Source organism: Conger conger, chromosome 14 (assembly GCF_963514075.1).
Source record: "Conger conger chromosome 14, fConCon1.1, whole genome shotgun sequence".
Lineage (NCBI taxonomy): Eukaryota > Metazoa > Chordata > Actinopteri > Anguilliformes > Congridae > Conger > Conger conger.
In genome coordinates this window covers 46,860,491-46,883,733 of record NC_083773.1, presented here as the reverse complement: position 1 = coordinate 46,883,733, position 23,243 = coordinate 46,860,491, and the positions used below count along the sequence as shown (strand labels likewise).

The following is a 23,243-nucleotide window of genomic DNA, read 5'->3' as shown; positions in this document are numbered from 1 at the left end:
AGGGGTGTAGAGGGTGTAGTGGGTGTAGAGGGTGTAGTGGGGTGTAGAGGGGTGTAGAGGGTGTAGTGGGGTGTAGAGGGTGTAGTGGGGGGAAGAGGGGTGTAGAGGGGTGTATAGGGTGTAGTGGGGTGTAGATGGGTGTAGAGGGGTGTAGAAGGTGTAGATGGGTGTAGAGGGGTGTAGAGGGTGTAGATGGGTGTCCAGGGGTGTAGAGGGTGTAGAAGGTGTAGAGGGGTGTAGAAGGTGTAGATGGGTGTCGAGGGGTGTAGTGGGGTGTAGTGGGGTGTAGCGGGGTGTAGAGGGTGTAGTGGGGTGTCGAGGGTGTAGTGGGGGGAAGAGGGGAGTAGAGGGTGTAGTGGGGTGTAGAGGGGTGTAGAGGGTGTAGATGGGTGTCCAGGGGTGTAGAGGGTGTAGAAGGTGAAGAGGGGTGTAGAAGGTGTAGATGGGTGTAGAGGGTGTAGATGGGTGTCGAGGGGTGTAGTGGGGTGTAGTGGGGTGTAGCGGGGTGTAGAGGGTGTAGTGGGGTGTCGAGGGTGTAGTGGGGGGAAGAGGGGAGTAGAGGGTGTAGTGGGGTGTAGAGGGGTGTAGAGGGTGTAGTGGGGGGAAGAGGGGTGTAGAGGGGTGTATAGGGTGTAGTGGGGTGTAGATGGGTGTAGAGGGGTGTCGAGGGGTGTAGATGGGTATAGAGGGGTGTATAGGGTGTAGTGGGGTGTAGAGGGGTGTATAGGGTGTAGTGGGGTGTAGATGGGTGTAGAGGGTCGTAGAGAGGTGTAGTGGGGTGTAGAGGAGTGTAGAGGGGTGTATAGGGTCGTATAGAGGTGTAGAGGAGTGCAGAGGGGTGTATAGGGTCGTATAGAGGTGTAGAGGGGTGTAGAGGAGTGTAGATGGGTGTAGAGGGATGTATAGGGCTGTAGAGGTGTGTAGAGGAGTGTAGAGGGGTGTAGTGGGGTGCAGAGGGGTGTAGAGGGGTGTATAGGGGTGTAGAGGGGTGTATAGGGTGTAGTGGGGTGTAGTGTGGTGTAGAGGCATGTAGTGGGGTGCAGAGGGGTGTAGAGGGGTGTAGATGGGTGTAGAAGGTGTAGAGGGGTGTCCAGGGGTGTAGTGGGTGTTGTGGGGTGTAGTGGGGTGTCGAGGGTGTAGTGGGGGGAAGAGGGGTGTAGAGGGTGTAGTGGGGTGTAGATGGGTGTAGAAGGTGTAGAGGGGTGTAGAAGGTGTAGAGGGTGTAGATGGGTGTAGAGGAGTGTAGTGGGGTGTAGAGGGTGTAGATGGGTGTCGAGGGGTGTAGAGGGTGTAGTGGGGTGTAGAGGGTGTAGAGGGTGTAGTGGGTGTAGAGGGGTGTAGAGGGTGTAGTGGGGTGTAGAAGGTGTAGAGGGGTGTAGAGGGGTGTATAGGGTGCAGAGGGTGTAGTGGGGTGTAGTGGGTGTTGTGGGGTGTAGAGGGGTGTATATGGTGTAGTGGGGTGTAGGGGGATGTAGAGGGGTGTAGTGTGGTGTAGAGGGTGTAGTGGGGTGTAGAGGGTGTATAGGGGTGTAGAGGGGTGTAGTGGGGTGTCGAGGGTGTAGTGGGGGGAAGAGGGGTGTAGAGGGTGTAGTGGGGTGTAGATGGGTGTAGTGGGGGGAAGAGGGGTGTAGAGGGTGTAGATGGGTGTAGAAGGTGTAGAGGGGTGTAGAGGGTGTAGAGGGGTGTCGAGGGGTGTAGAGGGTGTAGTGGGGTGTAGAGGTTGTAGAGGGTGTAGAGGGGTGTAGGGGGGTGTAGAGGGTGTAGTGGGGTGTGGTGGGGTGTAGAGGGTTGTAGAGGGGTGTAGAGGGTGTAGTGGGTGTAGAGGATGTAGTGGGGTGTAGAGGGTGTAGTGGGGTGTAGAGGGGTGTAGATGGTGGGGTGTAGAGGGTGTAGTGGGGTGTAGTGGGGTGTAGAGGGTGTAGTGGGGTGTAGAGGGTGTAGAGGGGTGTAGAGGTTGTAGAGGGGTGTAGAGGGTGTAGAGGGGTGTATAGGGGTGTAGAGGGTGTCGAGGGGTGTACAGGGGTGTATAGGGTGTAGATGGGTGTAGAGGGTGTAGATGGGTGTAGAGGAGTGCAGTAGGGTGTAGAGGGTGTAGAGGGGTGTCGAGGGGTGTAGAGGGTGTAGAGGGGTGTAGAGGGTGTAGTGGGGTGTAGAGGTTGTAGAGGGTGTAGGGGGGTGTAGAGGGGTGTATAGGGTGTAGAGGGGTGTAGAGGGGTGTAGGGGGGTGTAGAGGGTGTAGTGGGGTGTAGAGGGTGTAGAGGGGTGTAGAGGGTGTCGTGGGTGTAGAGGGGTGTAGAGGGTGTAGTGGGGTGTAGAGGGTGTAGAGGGGGGAAGAGGGGTGTAGAGGGTGTAGATGGTGTATTGGGGTGTAGAGGGTGTAGAGGGGTGTAGAGGGTGTAGAGGGGTGTATAGGGTCGTAGAGGAGTGTAGAGGGGTGGATAGGGGTGTAGAGGGGTGCTTACAGGCAGGGTACCATCGTCCTTCCTGCGGCGGTTGCCATTTTGTGGGAGTTTGGCCTGTTTGAGCAAGATGGCGGCCTGCTCGCAGTACGCCACGTCAGTTATGAAGATCTCCTCTTTCAGAGGGCTCACTGCAGACAAACCCACACAAAGAAACACAAACACACACACACGCATTCATCTGCATTCATCACGCTCCACTATCCTTCTCACAAGCCGTCAGCTCTTATCCAGAGCAGAGCAGGGCTAAACAGAGTTTTCACACTTTTCACACTAACATTTTTCAATTTGCACAATATCTGTCCCAGATCTGCTGGGAACCCAAAGTCAACTTAGCGCATCTAAAAGATAAAGAAACACAGACCTTCCATGTTTCATGCTTAATTCAATTCAAAAAATTATTTGTCCCTGGGGGCAATTAAGGAGAAGTAGGCAGAACACGACTATGCCTACTAAACAGACGCGTGATCCATCCTGTGACATGATGGCAGACCGGGGTCAAACACATAATTGTTGTGGATTTAAATACTTTTCAGCAGTCGATTGATCATGCATGATGCAATTAAACTAACCAAGACGTGGGGTTTGTACTTATTGAGAGTATTTCATACGTGCCAATACACTAGTCAAACTCAGTCAAGCATAAGGTATTTGAATTCAAAACAATTATGTATGTATCTGTGTTGGAAAATATATTTCCTTCGGAATTGCTCAGTAAACACTGTTCGGAGGAACAACGTCATTCATACTACGGTGTTGGGTTCGTATACCAGGGATCATGGATCAGTTTGAATACATCAAAATACTTGAAGAGATTATGTTGCCGTATGCCAAAGAGGAAATGCCCCTGAAATCGGTGTTTCAACAAGACAACGACCGCAAACATTAAAAATGCAGTTTCTCAAGCAAAACCAAAAAATTCACAAGAACTGTGGAAAGTAGTTAGTTCATCCTGGGCTGAAATACCTGTTTCTAGGAGCCAGTTTGAAGAGAAAAATGTTGACACTGCCATTTTTTTGAACAGATTAATATTCCTTTTCTTTGCTTCTTGTAAAAGAATAACGCAGACTTGATAACATTTGTTAATGCTTTGATTTGGAATTGAATGTTTAATGTTTCCACTACATTTGAAATATGGAACTAAAAGCTATTAAAAAATAGTTTCACTTTATTCACTCTTTTTAACACACTGCTATTTATTTGAACACAACCGTACCTTGGTATGTGACCTTCATGGCATAAAAAAATTGGCCTACAATGACGATATTCCAGGCCTGGTCCCAACCCATAGTTTAAGAAATGCTGTTCTAGAATCAGCGTTCCTTCACGACTCATAACAGCGAAGGTTTGGATGTGGAGACAGGGGGACTGACCCCAGAGGGACATGCTGTACCTGTCTTCATCACACGCTCCATACACGCTGTACCTGTCTTCATCACACGCTCCATACACGCTGTACCTGTCTTCATCACACGCTCCATACACGCTGTACCTGTCTTCATCACACGCTCCATACACGCTGTACCTGTCTTCATCACACGCTCCATACACGCTGTACCTGTCTTCATCACACACTCTATACATGCTCTCCCTGTCTTCATCACACGCTCCATACCTGCTGTACCTGTCTTCATCACACGCTCCATACACGCTGTACCTGTCTTCATCACACGCTCCATACCTGCTGTACCTGTCTTCATCACACGCTCCATACACGCTGTACCTGTCTTCATCACACACTCCATACATGCTGTACCTGTCTTCATCACACGCTCCATACTGCTTGGCTGGGGCTGCTGAGCGCTGTCCTGAGATTCAGGCAGAGGCATCTGTGTGAGAAACCACATCCAACCAATCAGCAAACACAGCCCACAAGTCTGACCAATCACAACAGTTACACATGTAATCTTTTCACTTTTCGCTGATTGGAAAGAAGCAAAGCTTAGGGAAATAAACTGCAAAACATTATGCCTTAACAAATGTTTTTGTGCTGTAATGAGACTTAAAATGTATTATCTTCTCTGAAGTAGAAAATATTACCTTGTTTTGAGTTACTGTGCTGTTTGATTATCTTGACTAGTGACATTTTCTTTCCCCAGACTCTCAGAAATAAAGGTGTGAAAAGTGCCTAAAAAGGTACAAATGCTTGTCACTGAGGTACCCTATAGGTAAGTAAAATTGCACCCCTAGCCAGAAGTACTGTATATAATAAATTCTTTTTCTTTTTGTACCCAAATGCACTTTCAGGGTACATTTGGGAAATTTGATCCTTGAACAATAAAAATGTATCTCCACTCACTTCATTTCTGAGAGTGCACTGTCTCATCTCATTGGCAATATTTTTGTATGAGAAAGGTATTAGAAAATAGAAGTCTAAATCTAAGTCTAAAACACTTCAGACTTATTCTTTTGGTTTTTGCAGTGTAAAGCCCATGAACTTACACGACAGGACACCCTGTTAAACATGCACCCTGGTTTCTATCTCAAAGCGCCCGCAGAAAGCCTGGCCTTATGGGGATGTTGTTGTTCCGTTGTGACACGTCCACTCTGCTGGCAGAGCAAGATGCCCTAAGTGACATGGCAGGTCTACTCTCCAAGGTCACAAAATGGCTTCCTGCTCGAGAGACGGTCTGCCTGTCTAACCTGTTGCCCCTGGTGACCCTGCTCACTACTGGTGTCTTTTCCGTTTGTTTACAGTGCTCGATGGTGGCCGGAGATCTGAAAGCGGATTGTCTGTTGTGTTATTGTCAGTTGCCTGACAAGGGTGGTATCTACAATAACGGAAAAACGTAGAGGTCTTATTCTGCTTGTTGCAGAATAAACAATCAGAATATATGGGACACTTAAAGCTTTTAAGGACCTGGTGTCAGATCTTACTCCACTTTCACAAGCTTAATTTCTTACTACCCCTGGTGTAAAAATCCAGCTTGAAATGACCAGCTACCAGCTGTTTTAAAACACAGCTTTAACTGGTCAAACCATGTTGGGTATGGAGCCGGTCGGAACTGGTCAACCAGCTACCAGCTGTTTCTTTAAGCAGAGACACTTCCACATGTTCATCTTGGTTGTAACTCTCCAGAGTGCAACCACACAAACATGCCGTGTTGCAACAAGCACATACACAGGAGGTTCTGGTTCTGGTCCAGCAGAGGCAGGTCTGACCTGTGCGAGGGGGGAGGTGAAGATGTCGCGCACGTCCCGGGGCGGGGGCTTGTTCCTCTTGCGCAGGGAGGAGGTGTAGGAGTCCAGGCGTCTCTGCACGGCCGCAGCCTGCGTGCGTGTCAGGGTGGAGAGGAGGACAGCGCTCTCCACGTCCCCACTGTCCTCACTGATCAGGGGAGAGAGCCCGGCCTCCTGCAGCCACAGCTCCTCCTGCTCCCCGTCTGTGCAGCAGGGTCCCGTTAGCACACCACGCAGCTAGCCTTACCAAATACTGTTCACCAGCTCCTCCTGCTCCCTGTCTGTGCAGCAGGGTCCCGTTAGCACACCACACAGCTAGCCTTACCAAAAACTATTCACCCGTAAACACGGCTCTCTACTCTACTGTTCACCCATAAGCACGGCCCTCTACTCTACTATTCACCCGTAAGCACAGCCCTCTACTCTACTGTTCACCCGTAAGCACAGCCCTCTACTCTACTATTCACCCGTAAACACGGCCCTCTACTCTACTGTTCACCCGTAAACACAGCCCTCTACTCTACTGTGCACCCGTAAACAAAGCTGTCTACTCAGCTGTTCACCCATAAGCATGGTCCTGTTCACCCATAGACAATAACCTCGGCACTACTGTTCACTCGTTCACTCTACTGTTCACCCATAAGCATGGCCCTCTTCATCCTGCAATATCTCCCGCAAACACAACCTTCTACCCTGCTGTTCACCTGTAAATATAACCATTTACCCTACTGTTCGCCCTTAAACATGACACCAAACATGACACTGTTCACCCTTAAACAAGACTCTGAACATGACACTGTTCACCCTTAAACATGACATTGAACATGACACTGTTCACCCTTAAACATGACACTGAACATGACACTGTTCACCCTTAAACATGACGCTGTTCACCCTTAAACATGACACTGTTCACCCTTAAACATGACACTGAACATGACACTGTTCACCCTCAAACATGACACTGAACATGACGCTGTTCACCCTTACACAAGATGCTGTTCACCCTTAAACATGACATTGAACATGACACTGTTCACCCTTAAACATGACACTGAACATGACACTGTTCACCCAATGAGATCTTGAACCATTTTCTCCCAGCATACTGAGATTTCACACACAGCGTACAGTGTGTAAGATTGACAGTGAGATTTCACACATGGTGTACAGTGTGTAAGATTGACAGGGGTTTTTTATACACGGCGTACAGGGTGTAAAATCCTGAGTGCAGGATTGGGATGGATGTTGTTGGTTTGGGATGGATGCTGAGGGTTTGGGATGGATGTTGTGATGTTGTGGGCTTGGGATGGATGTTGTTGGTTTGGGATGGATGTTGTGGGTTTGGGATGGATGTTGTTGGTTTGGGATGGATGTTGTGGGTTTAGGATGGATGTTGTGGGTTTGGGATGGATGTTATGGGTTTGGGATGGATGTTGTGGGTTTGGGATGGATGTTATGGGTTTGGGATGGATGTTGTGGGTTTGGGATGGATGTTGTGATGTTGTGGGTTTGGGATGGATGTTGTGGGTTTGGGATGGATGTTGTGATATTGTGGGTTTGGGATGGATGTTATTTGTTTAGGATGGATGTTGTGGGTTTGGGATGGATGTTATGGGTTTGGGATGGATGTTGTGGGTTTGGGATGGATGTTATGGGTTTGGGATGGATGTTGTGGGTTTGGGATGGATGTTGTGATATTGTGGGTTTGGGATAGATGTTGTGGGTTTGAGATGGATGTTGTGGGTTAGGGATGGATGTTGTGGGTTTAGGATGGATGTTGTGATATTGTGGGTTTGGGATGGATGTTATTTGTTTGGGATGGATGTTGTGGGTTTGGGATGGATGTTGTTGGTTTGGGATGGATGTTGTGGGTTTGGGATGGATGTTATGGGTTTGGGATGGATATTGTGGGTTTGGGATGGATGTTGTGGGTTTGGGATGGATGTTGTTGGTTTGGGATGGATGTTGTGGGTTTGGGATGGATGTTGTGATGTTGTGGGTTTGGGATGGATGTTGTGGGTTTGGGATGGATGTTATTGGTTTGGGACGGATGTTGTGGGTTTGGGATGGATGTTGTGGGTTTGGGATGGATGTTATTGGTTTTGGATGGATGTTGTGGGTTTGGGATGGATGTTGTGGGTTTGGGATGGATGTTGTGGGTTTGGGATGGATGTTCTGATGTTGTGGTTTTGGGATGGATGTAGTGGGTTTAGGATGGATGTTGTGATATTGTGGGTTTGGGATGGATGTTCTGATGTTGTGGGTTTGGGATGGATGTTGTTGGTTTGGGATGGATGTTGTGGGTTTAGGATGGATGTTGTGGGTTTGGGATGGATGTTATGGGTTTGGGATGGATGTTGTGGGTTTGGGATGGATGTTATGGGTTTGGGATGGATGTTGTGGGTTTGGGATGGATGTTGTGATGTTGTGGGTTTGGGATGGATGTTGTGGGTTTAGGATGGATGTTGTGATATTGTGGGTTTGGGATGGATGTTATTTGTTTAGGATGGATGTTGTGGGTTTGGGATGGATGTTACGGGTTTGGGATGGATGTTGTGGGTTTGGGATGGATGTTATGGGTTTGGGATGGATGTTGTGGGTTTGGGATGGATGTTGTGATATTGTGGGTTTGGGATAGATGTTGTGGGTTTGAGATGGATGTTGTGGGTTAGGGATGGATGTTGTGGGTTTAGGATGGATGTTGTGATATTGTGGGTTTGGGATGGATGTTGTGGGTTTAGGATGGATGTTGTGATATTGTGGGTTTGGGATGGATGTTATTTGTTTGGGATGGATGTTGTGGGTTTGGGATGGATGTTGTTGGTTTGGGATGGATGTTATGGGTTTGGGATGGATATTGTGGGTTTGGGATGGATGTTGTGGGTTTGGGATGGATGTTGTTGGTTTGGGATGGATGTTGTGGGTTTGGGATGGATGTTGTGATGTTGTGGGTTTGGGATGGATGTTGTGGGTTTGGGATGGATGTTATTGGTTTGGGACGGATGTTGTGGGTTTGGGATGGATGTTGTGGGTTTGGGATGGATGTTATTGGTTTTGGATGGATGTTGTGGGTTTGGGATGGATGTTGTGGGTTTGGGATGGATGTTGTGGGTTTGGGATGGATGTTCTGATGTTGTGGTTTTGGGATGGATGTAGTGGGTTTAGGATGGATGTTGTGATATTGTGGGTTTGGGATGGATGTTCTGATGTTGTGGTTTTGGGATGGATGTAGTGGGTTTAGGATGGATGTTGTGATGTTGTGGGTTTGGGATGGATGTTGTTGGTTTGGGATGGATGTTGTGGGTTTGGGATGGATGCTGTGGGTTTGAGATGGATGCTGTGGGTTTGGGATGGATGCTGTGGGTTTGGGATGTATGTTGTTGGTTTGGGATGGATGTTGTGGGTTTGGGATGGATGTTGTTGGTTTGGGATGGATGTTATGGTTTTGGGATGGATGTTGTGGGTTTGGGATGGATGTTGTTGGTTTGGGATGGATGTTGTCGGTTTCGAATGGATGTTGTGGGTTGGGGATGGATGTTCTGGGTTTGGGATGGATGTTGTGGGTTTGGGATGGATGTTGTGATGTTGTGGGTTTGGGATGGATGTTCTGATGTTGTGGTTTTGGGATGGATGTAGTGGGTTTAGGATGGATGTTGTGATGTTGTGGGTTTGGGATGGATGTTGTGATGTTGTGGGTTGGGGATGGATGTTCTGGGTTTGGGATGGATGCTGTGGGTTTGGGATGGATGTTGTGATGTTGTGGGTTTAGGATGGATGTTATGGTTTTAGGATGGATGTTGTGGGTTTGGGATGGATGTTGTTGGTTTGGGATCTATGTTGTGATATTGTGGGTTTGGGACGGATGTTGGTTTGGGATGGATATTGTGGGTTTGGGATGGATGTTGTGGGTTTGGGATGGATGTTGTTGGTTTGGGATGGATGTTGTGGGTTTGGGATGGATGCTGTTGGTTTGGGATGGATGCTGTGGGTTTGGGATGGATGCTGTTGGTTTGGGATGGATGTTGTGATGTTGTGGGTTTGGGATGGATGTTATGGTTTTGGGATGGATGTTGTGGGTTTGGGATGGATGTTGTGATGGGGTGGGTTTGGGACGGATGTTGTGGATTTGGGATGGATGTTGTTGGTTTGTGATGGATGTTGTGATGCTGTGGGTTTGGGATGGATGTTGTGGGTTTGGGATGGATGTTGTGATATTGTGGGTTTGGGATGGATGTTGTGGGTTTCGGATGGATGTTATGGTTTTAGGATGGATGTTGTGGGTTTGGGATGGATGTTGTTGGTTTGGGATGGATGTAGTGGGTTTGGGATGGATGTTGTGGGTTTGGGATGGATGCTGTTGGTTTGGGATGGATGCTGTTGGTTTGGGATGGATATTGTGGGTTTGGGATGGATGCTGTGGGTTTGGGATGGATGCTGTGGGTTTGGGATGGATGCTGTGGGTTTGGGATGTATGTTGTTGGTTTGGGATGGATGTTGTGGGTTTGGGATGGATGTTGTTGGTTTGGGATGGATGTTATGGTTTTGGGATGGATGTTGTGGGTTTGGGATGGATGTTGTTGGTTTGGGATGGATGTTGTCGGTTTCGAATGGATGTTGTGATGTTGTGGGTTGGGGATGGATGTTCTGGGTTTGGGATGGATGTTGTGGGTTTGGGATGGATGTTGTGGGTTTGGGATGGATGCTGTGGGTTTGGGATGGATGCTGTGGGTTTGGGATGGATGCTGTGGGTTTGGGATGGATGTTGTTGGTTTGGGATGGATGTTGTGGGTTTGGGATGGATGTTGTGATGTTGTGGGTTTGGGATGGATGTTATGGTTTTGGGATGGATGTTGTGGGTTTGGGATGGATGTTGTTGGTTTGGGATGGATGTTGTGGGTTTGGGATGGATGTTGTGATGTTGTGGGTTTGGGATGGATGTTATGGTTTTGGGATGGATGTTGTGGGTTTGGGATGGATGTTGTTGGTTTGGGATGGATGTTGTCGGTTTGGAATGGATGTTGTGATGTTGTGGGTTGGGGATGGATGTTGTGGGTTTGGGATGGATGTTGTGGGTTTGGGATGGATGTTGTGATGTTGTGGGTTTAGGATGGATGTTATGGTTTTAGGATGGATGTTGTGGGTTTGGGATGGATGTTGTTGGTTTGGGATGGATGTTGTGATATTGTGGGTTTAGGATGGATGTTATGGGTTTGGGATGGATGTTGTGGGTTTGGGATGGATGTTGTGGGTTTGGGATGGATGCTGTGGGTTTGGGATGGATGTTGTTGGTTTGGGATGGATGTTGTGGGTTTGGGATGGATGTTGTGATGGGGTGGGTTTGGGATGGATGTTGTGGATTTGGGATGGATGTTGTGGGTTTGGGATGGATGTTGTGGGTTTGGGATGGATGCTGTGGGTTTGGGATGGATGTTGGTTTGGGATGGATGTTGTGGGTTTGGGATGGATGTTGTGGATTTGGGATGGATGTTGTTGGTTTGTGATGGATGTTGTGATGCTGTGGGTTTGGGATGGATGTTGTGGGTTTGGGATGGATGTTGTGATATTGTGGGTTTGGGATGGATGTTGTGGGTTTCGGATGGATGTTATGGGTTTGGGATGGATGCTGTGGGTTTGGCATGGATGCTGTGGGTTTGGGATGGATGCTGTTGGTTTGGGATGGATGTTGTGATGTTGTGGGTTTAGGATGGATGTTATGGTTTTGGGATGGATGTTGTGGGTTTGGGATGGATGTTGTGATGTTGTGGGTTTGGGATGGATGTTGTGGGTTTGGGATGGATGTTGTGGTTTTGGGATGGATGTTGTGGGTTTAGGATGGATGTTGTGATGCTGTGGGTTTGGGATGGATGTTGTGGGTTTGCGATGGATGTTGTGGGTTTGGGATGGATGTTGTGATATTGTGGGTTTGGGATGGATGTTGTGGGTTTCGGATGGATGTTATGGGTTTGGGATGGATATTGTGGGTTTGGGATGGATGCTGTGGGTTTGGGATGGATGTTGTTGGTTTGGGATGGATGTTGTGGGTTTGGGATGGATGTTGTGATGTTGTGGGTTTGGGATGGATGTTGTGGGTTTGGGATGGATGTTGTGGGTTTGGGATGGATGTTATGGCTTTGGTATGGATGTTGTGGTTTTGGGACGGATGTTGTGGGTTTGGGATGGATGTTGTGATGTTGTGGGTTTGGGATGGATGTTGTAGGTTTGGGATGGATGTTGTGGTTTTGGGATGGATGTTGTGGGTTTGGGATGGATGTTGTGATGTTGTGGGTTTGGGATGGATGTTGTGGGTTTGGGATGGATGTTGTGGGTTTGGGATGGATGTTGTGGGTTTGGGATGGATGTTGTGGGGCTGAGCCTCTTACCCTCAGACTGCCTGGAGTCGCGTCTCCCGCTGTCGGGCTCACTGTCGCTGCTCCCCTGGCGGATGCGCTCCACTTCGCTCCAGAAGGAGTCCAAGCACAGCTTGTCGGGCCGCTCCGCGGAGTCCAGGCCCTGGTTTTCGGGGTGCCCCTGGGGCAGTGTGAGCTCCGTGGACAGGCCCTGGTTCTGGGGGTGCCCCTGGGGCAGTGTGAGCTCCGTGGACAGGCCCTGGTTCTGGGGGTGCCCCGGGGGCAGTGTGAGCTCCGTGGACAGGCCCTGGTTCTGGGGGTGCCCCTGGGGCAGTGTGAGCTCCGTGGACAGGCCCTGGTTTTGGGGGTGCCCCGGGGGCAGTGTGAGCTCAGTGGAGGGCTGGTCTGGGGAGCAGACCCAGGACTCCACATTCATCTCGGTGGGGCTGGGATCCCTGTGGGGGCACAGAGGAGAGGCATGTAAAGGCAGGAAAATAGCTCCCATTAGAAATCTGGCCCCTACAGAAGACTGGCCCCTATAGAAGACTGGCCCGTAAAGAAAAGTACAGCCCTGATAGAAAAGATAGGCGCTGATTGAAAATGCGGGCTCCTATTGGACTGTCATTTCTGGCTTCATGCTTTGGATGACCCAAAAGTACCACACATGGCCAGCAGATGGTGCTGCAGTTCTTTACCCACAGCTTGGATAGGAGGCTCCCTGTTAACCCCTCACGGATGTTCTCATTAACACACCCCGCTCCTCGCTTCATGTGTGACTCCCCTTAATTTCTGCATTCCAAGCTCTGAATGCCATCAGACCGAACCACCAGCAGAATGCCAATCATCCCCGCTGCCACGGGCGATTATTCCGTCAGTGAAGCGTTGCGATATATCCTGTCCCCTCTGACAGGAGCAGTCATTTCTTCTCGCTGATAGCAATCTGAGACGTGTGGCACGGGGGTCACACCATTCCGGTTCTTCGGCTGGGGAGAAGCGCTCTCTCACCGATGGGGTATGCACCTCGGAATGCTACGCTCATCACCCCCCACTGCAGCTACGCCCCCAGCCTGGGGGTGTCAGAGAGACTGACAGGTGCGTGACACTCAGGTATTTCAGAAAGGGAAGCAAACACCCTAAAGAGACCAAAACCTGCAACAGACATGATCAGGGTCTGTCCAAGCAGTGCTAATTCTTCAGAAAAGTGGTCCCCAAACTCAGTCCAGGAGTATTCTGTTTTTTGTTCCAACCCTGTTTTTTGTTAAAACCCTAATTGCCATCAAATAATTTTAACAAGCAGTTCATCTTTCTTAATTAGGTGCTCAATCATTTTAAATTGTATTATTTATCTTAAATCACATTATGCAAGAAATAGCTGTGCAACTGCATGAAGAATAAAATTAGCATGTTCATTTTGTGCTTATTGCACCATCTTGCAAACAATGACATAAGAAGACGTTACAAATAAAATACTGAGGTTTAGTAATAGGCTCATAATTAGGTTGTTTATTAGGTCGTTAAACATGTGTTAAATTAAATTTGTAATTTTTTCCCTTAAAACGTATCAACACAATGCAGATTTGCCTGGTTATCATTTGCTTTCTTCATTATCTTTCAAATGCTCAGTTTTGGTGTCCAGGTGTCAACACATTCTCCAGGTAGGAGCCTGCTGATTCACTCCCGTCTTTAATGTGATCACTTAAGAGCCACTTACCACTTTTTATGCATTTTTTCTACAGAATGTATGCATTGGTTGCAAGTGAAATGTGCAATTTTTTGAAAGCAGAAGTTAGTTCTAAATATTGGGGAAAAATAGATATTTAGACAATAAAGATTTTAAGAAATGTTCGTGGATTTTATTGCCGTTGAATTTGTTAAATTATTCCAAAGGATGACATACTAGCCACCTGTGTACTTGTGATGAACAATTGTGAATCAGTTTCATGACATTCATTTACATTACATTACATTATTGGCATTTGGCAGATGCTCTTATCCAGAGCGACGTACAACAAAATGCATACCCATAACCAGGGATAAGTTCGCGAGTAGAATTTCAACTGCTACCTGTACAACAAAGATAAGGATGAGAGCCAATTTCTTTCCTTTTTTTTGAACAAACAAACAAACAAACAGAGCAAAAGTGACCGAAGACCAAAGACCAAACACTGCTTACCTAGTCAACTAAAAATACCGATACACAAAGCAAGTCACAGAGACAACAATTAAGGTTCACAGGGAGGTAGGGAGGGATGGGGAGAGGTGCTGCTTGGGACAGAACCATCGCTTGGACCAGGAGCTGGGTCGAGTAGGGGGTGAGAAAGGGGCGGATTCTCTGTATGTTGTATAGTACATCAGGGATTTAAAACTCATATCCTATAGGGCTGCAATGTCAGCTGGTTCTCTATATTCCTGCACTACAGAGCTTCATTTATGACCAAAGACCCCTGACTTAGATCAATCCAAAACAAAAAACAAAAAAAAGCCAGTCTTAAAACAATTTTACTCTTAAAATCTTATTTATTTTGCTAAATAAGAAAAAAGGTTCTAATGAGGTGAGACAGTTTTATTCATTTCAAGATTTGCCAATGGGGTAAGACAATTTCTCAGCAAAAAGTAACTTAAAATAAGATTATATTTTCTTCTTGAGAGAAAAAAATGATTTTAAGTCTCATTACAAGAATTACAGACTTGTTAAGAGACTTTTTCTGTGTGCTGTTCTACAGTAGTCAGTATCTGATGAATGATGAATATTCTGTGGCAATGATAAAACCATTCATCTTTCCTAATCTCAGTATCTACAATCAATCAATCAATCACTCAACTTACAATCGATACAGCCATCCAAATGCTTTCATATGCGGCTTCATATTGTTTCAGGATTAAGGTAAGAAATTAAGTAGGAAGATGGGTTCTGTCAGTTTCTGTGTCGAGGTAAGAAACCAGTATCATTTCCTTGAAAATTCCATCCCATAATATTGCGCTACAATATGCTGAAACAAATTTTCACTGCGATTATTGAATTAGCAGTGAAATGTTTACCAAGACGAATCACTACAGTCCAATAGATAATTGGTTATATTCAACATTACAATATATTCAACAAGTTTGATATTATTCAAGTTTAGAACAATAACTAACTGATAAATAAACAGTGGAGAGAAATTGTGCCCTCTTTGATTTCTGAAAAAGCATGTTTGATGTGTGGATGAAAGTTCTTTTTGTTACAAATATTTGTATGAATACTATGTATACTAAAACACCTGGGAATCTAATAGTCCACAGGCGGTCCACACAAAGCCACTCAATACACAAATATAACGTCATTATCGCAGAGAAATGCTGTACTGCAGGGTAGTGAAACTTAATAACAGTGGCCTGGCTGTACGACTGTAGGTATTATCTCACTTTTCTTTTTCCTTTATATTCTTGCCAAGCATTTCTTACTGCAATGTATCCTATGTTACTATCTATTGTATTTTATAGTATTTGTTTTTATAGCACTTTATTTGACCCCACCTTATTTGGAAAGCATATTTCAGCAAACATTAAGCAGTGGGAGACAAACGGTCCACCATTGCATGTCTGTACAGCCCATTTACAGCAAACACACAAACACAACATCTCTGCTTACTAATAAACTCACAACATCTCTGCTTACTAACAAACTCATAACAACTCTGCTTACTAACAAACTCACAACATTACCAACACACTGACAAACTCTGTATTTACCAACAAGCTCTCAAAATCTGTGTTTACCAACAAACTCACAAAATTTGTGTTTACAAACAAACTCAGAGTATCTGTGATTATCAACACAATCACAGCATTATCAACAAACCTACAACATGTGTTTAGTAACAAACTCACAAGAACTGTCATTATTAACAAACATACAATTTATCAAACAATCTAGGAATACCAACAAACTCACAATATCTATGTTTACTAACAAATTCACAAAATATGTGATTATCAACAAGCTCACATCTGTAATTATCAACAAGCTCACATCTGTGATTGCCAAATACTGCCATGAAGGATCCACACAGGAGTCTGGAAACCAAACCACCAAGCAATGGGAGAAGCTGAACCAAAAGAGTAAGTAATCCAGAAGCTGAGGATCATTGATCAGAATAGACGCCAGTGCTGCCTTTGACACTAAATGTGAAATGTGAAAAGACCTCCAGGAATGTGCCCCTGCCCTTGGTTTCCAGGGCAGGGTGTGGACGGAGGTACCTAGTGCTGAGGTCGGGGCTGGACATGGAGCGAGGCTTGAAGGCGAAGCGGGGGGGTAGTTTCTGAAGCCTGTTTCTCTTTATCCTGTGGTGAATGTTGAGGAGTCTGGATGGAGCCATTTTGTAGCCAAACTTTGGCCTGCCGCCCATGTCCCAGTGCCCAGACCCAGTGCTCCAGAGGACCCTGGGATGTGTGGGCTCCAGGGCTGCAGCCAATTGGTGCCGAACACGAACACACTCAATGACAGAGTAACACACTCAATGACAGAGGACGGAGTGGCTGAGCTCAATGACAGAGGAGGGAGTGGCTGAGACTACACTTTCTCACTTCTTATTAGTACTTCCTCCTCCCTCCACAGACATACCCCCAAATATGTGATTCTGGAGATCAAGCCACCTGACGGGCCACCTGCCCAATATTACTCACTCAAGTGATGATCAGCCGGTAGGCCAGCGTGTCCAGTCATATCCGAAAGTTCCGGTTTTTGTTTTAGCCTGATTCAACAAATTATTCAATGGCTAGATAAGTAGAAGCAAGTGTCTTAGTGCAGGACTACAACAAAAAACTGTACCCACACTGGCAAAGAAATGTCTCCAGCAGAATGGACCAGCAGAATGCTTTGTCTGAAGTTTGGACTTGTTGGAAGTTTGAACAGCTCAAGCTATGTTTTGAAACAGCTGGTTGGTGAAATTACAAGCTGGTCATAGCTGGATGCTCCACCAGGGTGCATAATGCACTGGTGCATAATCAGCAATTAGCACCTGTCAAACCCAGATCATCAGCAGAGAATTCCTCCATTTTGATTTCATCCGCAGAGAATTCCACCATTTTGATTTCATCAGCAGAGAATTCCTCCATTTTGATTTAATCAGCAGAGAATTCCTCCATTTTGATTTCAACAGCATTGAATTCCTCCATTTTTATTTCATCAGCAGATAATTCCTCCATTTTGATTCCATCAGCAGAGAATTCCTCCATTTTGATTTAATCAGCAGATAAATACTCCATTTTGATTTAATCAGCAGAGAATTCCTCCATTTTGATTTAATCAGCAGAGAATTCCTCCATTTTGATAAGCTCATGTGTAGCCCCCCTGAAGCAGCTTCACAGGAGGAACAGGCTTTTCTGCATTATCTGACTGGTCCTCCCCCACTCTCCCTCCTCCTCCCTCCTCCTCTCTCCTCCTCTCTTCCCCCCTCCCCAATCTGCTCGCACGGAGAGGAGTTTGTCAGCCTTCTGGCTGTGAGCAGAATTGGTTTTTTGTAAGAAGAGCCACACAGTGGCATACACACTTGCGATGGCAGCAAAACAATGTAAGTATTACTATACATTTATTGGTTCTTGTTTATCTACACACCAACCCTAAAGGAGCAAATAACAGTGCTGCCCTAAACCTCAATCCAAGCAACCAATCATAGCACTGACCTAAGCCTCAGTGTAGGAGAGCAATCACAGCACTGCCCAAAACCTCAATCCAAGTATCCAAGCACAACACTGCCCTAAACACTCAGACTTCACAGAGCTGGAGAGATCAGCTCTCACCAGCTCTGACTGACACAAGGCAGCAGGTCCCACATTCCGGCTGAAGGGCTTCCCCATTCCACTGCACAGCCCACCAGGGAACTCAAGTGCATTTTTAAACACCAAAAATACGTAACCCACCAATGAGAGGCAGAATTCACACACCTTGACTTAGAATGGAATCTCTGTGTGTGTTTTGAGGCTTATAAATTCTAATATACACTCACCAAGCACTTTATTAGGAACATTTTAACTTTAAACTACATTAACTTATTATATCTACTTATTAATGTGATTATCTAATCAGCCAATTGTGTGGCAGCAGTAATATCATGTACATACAGGTCAGGAGCTTCAGTTGATGTTCACAACAACCATTAGAATGGGGAAAGAATGTGATCTAAGTGACTTTGATTGTAGGTGGCAGACAGGGTGGTTTGAGTATCTCAGAAACTGCTGATCTCATGGGATTTTCACGAAGACTAGTCTCTAAAGTTTGCAGAGAATGGTGCAAAAATAAATAAATAAATAAACGCCTTGTTAATTAGAGACGTCAGAGCAGAATGGCCAGACTGGTCAAAGCTGACAGGTCTGACAGAGTCAAAGATAAGTCTAATAAATACCTAATAAAGCGCTCACTGAGTGTTTATATAAATATACAGTCTTAGGCACCCTAGACTTTATTATATATATATATATATATATATATATATATATATATATATATATGTTTATTTTTTTGTGTGTGTTGGTATAAAAGAACACATTTGAGATTTCAAAATATTCACAGACATTTTTGTATTTAATGTAAAAAAGAGTTACATATTACTGTAAGCAATTGACAACTTTTTACATAAAAACTTGATCAAGGCTGTCTGAGATCAGAAGCAAGGAGCCAACCAAAGTCTGCAGAAGAACTGTGGCAAGTTCTCCAACATGCTTGGAACAACCTCCCTGCTGATTGTCTTATAGTGTCATGGTTTTCCCTGTCTACTACTACTCTCTAGACCTCTAGAGGGGGTGCCGGCCAGGTTCAGCAGGAAAATTACCTCCCGCATGTGGAATGCGGGTGTAATCATGGCCGACTGCAGTCAGCTGCATGGAGGGCTATTTAAGTCTCTTCCTGGCACTGCTCTGAGCTTTAGTGTTTCATTTTCACACGTGCACTGAGCCGGTATGGAGGCTAGAGAGAGACAGAGAGAGACAGAGAGAGACAGAGAGAGACAGAGAGGTTTTGAAAGACTGAATTGTCTTAGAAATTATAAATGAGAAATTAGTTAGAAATATAGGGACCTATATTATTTCTCCTGGTTTGGTTGGTTCCCGTGAACCTTCCCTATTTTTTGGGTGCTTAGGTTCGCTTCCGTTGAGAGCAGCGAGTGGCAGAGTTTGCCGCTAAAGATTAGCCCATTCGAGACTGCCATTCGGAAATCTCGTTTTTTATTTCCTGACCGTTATAGTTTGGGTCAGATTTGCTTGCTTATTTCAGTGATTATCCAACTTATCGTTGGTAACTTTGTGATCCCTTCCTGGTTGCTCTTTGTCTCCCGCCCTTGCTCCCTCACATATAGAACTGCAGGACAGCGTTGGCTATCTCAGAAGTGATGCAGATTTAACGCCGAAGGCTGGTCACAACAGTTTTTAACTATTCTGCCAAATTACAAAAATGTAATGTAAAATGGTAAATGGTTGGCATTTATATAGCGCCTTTATCCAAAGCGCTGTACAATTGATGCTTCTCATTCACCCATTCATACACACACTCACACACCAACAGCGATTGGCTGCCATGCAAGCCACCAACCAGCTCGTCAGGAGCATTTAGGGGTTAGGTATTGCTCAGGGACACTTCGACACAGCCCGGGTGGTCACTGCAGGACAGGTGAGGTAGAGAGACTCTATGGTCACTGCAGGACAGGTGAGACTCTGTGCTCACTGCAGGACAGGTGAGGTCGCGACAGAGGTGCACTTTCTTCTTCACTGTAAAACATTTGAAAATATAAGGAAAAAATATTTAGAAATGCTGTTCCTCAATTTGATCAACTGCCTGAAATTAACCAATTGCAATTAGTCCTAGGGGATGGAAAGACTCCAAAAATAGCAGCAAAATATGTGTTCAGTTGCCACAGCCTGAGGGACAGTGAGTGAGTGATACACACACACACACACACACACACACTCTCTCACACACACACACTCACATACACAAACATGTTAAAACTGTGCACAACAATGTTGCAGGTTGTTTGTACTTTGTAGAGAGAGAGAGAGTATTTTGGGCCGTGCTACACCCAAAAACCACCTGAACATCATTCGACATACTACATACACCATAAAGCTTCCACTATGCAGGGTATTATAGGGTAATATTTATACCCAGTGGGTATAAAGCATGAACAGTGAATAGCCCTGCTTGTTAAAATGCATTTTCAAATACAGACCTGAGAGTAGTTCAAACAATGGAGTCATATGTTTTAGAGCACATTTTCCTGTTCACGCACACACACACATATACACTCACACCCACACATACACACATGCAAACACACACATACTGAAGTGAAAATGCAACAGCAAAAAGCAGCAATTAGTGGCAAATAATTAGGTTACAATGAAAATAAAAATAATCACTTTAGTTCATGCTGAAGAATACAGAATGGTTACAGTTTTCCTGTAGGTGTACACACAAAGGCACACACACACTCACCTGTGATCACATAATCTCTGCCCTAAATAATTTTACGCATACTTACATCTGCGTAATCTGATCAATGGTACATTAATCTATACAACACGATGAACATTGGGGATATTGCAACATCACAGTGTTGGGTGCTGTCGAGTCTTTCAGTCCATCACCATGACAACCACATCAGAGACTTTACTGAGTAACAGCTCCAGTAATGATTAATCACCTCCCTCCAGCGCACTGACACAGTATTTAGGCAGCAGTCTTAATCCCTTGGAACAGAATCCCAACCAAAGCCTCTTAAGGTCGCCGGAGTTCAACCATTAAGTAGCAGACACACGTGAAAGCTCCTATATATGGTTCTGATGGACTCCCCACCGTGCGGAGCTTTCTGCCCAACTTCCTCACGGACTCCCCACCGTGCGGAGCTTTCTGCCCAGCTTCCTCACGGACTCCCCACCGTGCGGAGCTTTCTGCCCAGCTTCCTCACGGACTCCCCACCGTGCGGAGCTTTCTGCCCAGCTTCCTCACGGAGATTCTAAAGCCGCATGCGAGCTGGAACAGTCATCGTACTCACCTGCTGACCGCTCCTTAAGAAGGAAAGCAGCGACTAAGTGGATTGAGCAGGGGGTGTGCTGATCCCACAGATCTGGGCTTGGGGTGCACCCTGGCTTTGCCCCGGAGCGTGTCGCGGGGCTGGGACGCCCTTCTCCCCCACGGCATGCTGGATCCCTCCCCCACGGCATGCTGGATCCCTCCCCCACGGCATGCTGGATGCTGGATCCCTCCCCCACGGCATGCTGGATCCCTCCCCCACGGCATGCTGGATCCCTCCCCCACGGCATGCTGGATCTCTCCCCCACGGCATGCTGGATCCCTCCCCCCCGGCATGCTGGATCCCTCCCCCACGGCATGCTGGATCCCTCCCCCACGGCATGCTGGATCCCTCCCCCACGGCATGCTGGATCTCTCCCCCACGGCATGCTGGATCCCTCCCCCCCGGCATGCTGGATCCCTCCCCCACGGCATGCTGGATCCCTCCCCCACGGCATGCTGGATGCTGGATCCCTCCCCCACGGCATGCTGGATCCCTCCCCCACGGCATGCTGGATGCTGGATCCCTCCCCCACGGCATGCTGGATCCCTCCCCCACGGCATGCTGGATCCCTCCCCCACGGCATGCTGGATCCCTCCCCCCGGCGCGGAGCGACAGTCCAGGCAGGAAGAGGCAGCTGCTGATGCGTGGCCAAGCTGTTTCCCCCGAATCCTCTCAGAGGAGCGAGAACGGCCGCACGTCACGCCGCCCTTCCTGCAGCAGGATGGGGGCGGGGCCACATCACCTCCACATGGGGGGGGGGGGGCAGGGGGCCACATCACTTCCACATGGGGGGGGCACATCACCAAAACAGCTGCCCCTCCTGTTACTGAGCAACCACTCAACACAACTACCCTGCCCCTCCTGTTACTGAGCAACCACTCAACACAACTACCCTGCCTGAATGTTACCACCAACCACTGAGCACAACTACCCAACTACAACTACAACAACCCGAGTTACAATTTAATTATTGAACACAGGTGCTCCAGCAGAAGTTGAGACTAAATGCTAAATGGTTGCCAATTATATAGCGCCTTTATCCAAAGCGCTGTAAAATTAATGCTTCTCATTCATCCATTCATACACACACTCACACACCAACGGCAATTGGCTGCCATGCAAGGCACCAACCAGCTGGTCAGGAGCATTTGGGGGTTGGGTGTCTTGCTCAGGGACACTTCGAGGGTTTGTGTAGGGGATATATGAATAATATGAGTAACATGCATACCAGCCAAAGCAAGCTTATTAGGTATTTTAAGAATGTAAAATATTTACTATCAATAATATTCAATGAAGAATATCAATAATATTCTCAATTTAAAATGAGTTTGGGCCAGGGTAAGGATTACAGGAGGTTTATTAACTAACTGACAAACAGATGGGTTCATGTGACAGTAATACGACAATATAGTATTATTCATAATGACATTTTTATATCAATAACATCACAAATATGAATACCACTTCTACTGAGTCACACCAGCTAGTGAGAGAATTACTAACGCATATATCAATGCATATCATGTATATTAAGTAGTAGGGTAGTTTCATAAATCTGGCACTAATATTAGCATAATTTAACAGCCCAATTAATAATATGACAAATATTACCACACATATGAAACTAGCCTGCTAGATAATACACATTATACATTTATATATGCGGTAGTAATTTGCCAGCAATATTATTATACATTACCAGCCAGTTACTGTATCCACATTATCTAATGCCACATCCAGTGATTAGATGATGCAGATGTTATGATTATGTCTTCTCCTGGTGATCCTATACCATCTGGGGGACGGCACTGCCATACATGCAACATTGTGTGCAGCTTCTGTCACATTTCTCAGTGGATGGATGGATGGATTCTCAGTGGATGGATGGATGGGTTCTCAGTGGATGGATGGATGGGTTCTTAGTGGATGGATTGATGGGTTCTCAGTGGATGGATGGATGGGTTCTCAGTGGATGGATGGATGGATTCTCAGTGGATGAATGGGTTCTCAGTGGATGGATAGATGGGTTCTCAGTGGATGGATGGATGGGTTCTCAGTGGATGGAGCAGTCTTAAATAACTCTACTCCCTCCCTTACACTTCCCCTCCATTAACGAGTGTGTCTTCGGTGTGACGTCACAGCCTCCGTTTGAGGGCAAAGCTTGTAAGGGCGGAATATTTCACAGACTGGACTGCAGCCCATTATTC

At 46.4% G+C, this 23,243-nt stretch overlaps 1 protein-coding gene across 1 annotated transcript in view; it reads right to left on the bottom strand.

The window, feature by feature from the left end:
* LOC133109505 (rho GTPase-activating protein 40) overlaps nt 1-23,243 on the bottom strand; it is a 70,750-nt gene that overhangs the window by 40,432 nt on the left and 7,075 nt on the right. Inside the window, exons 2-5 of the mRNA XM_061218828.1 lie at nt 12,023-12,444; nt 5,622-5,842; nt 4,216-4,288; nt 2,463-2,590 (exon numbers count right to left, since the gene is read on the bottom strand). Of these exons, the coding sequence (XP_061074812.1) occupies nt 2,463-2,590; nt 4,216-4,288; nt 5,622-5,842; nt 12,023-12,425 (825 nt within the window). The 5' untranslated portion in view covers nt 12,426-12,444. The remainder of the gene's footprint in view (nt 1-2,462; nt 2,591-4,215; nt 4,289-5,621; nt 5,843-12,022; nt 12,445-23,243) is intronic.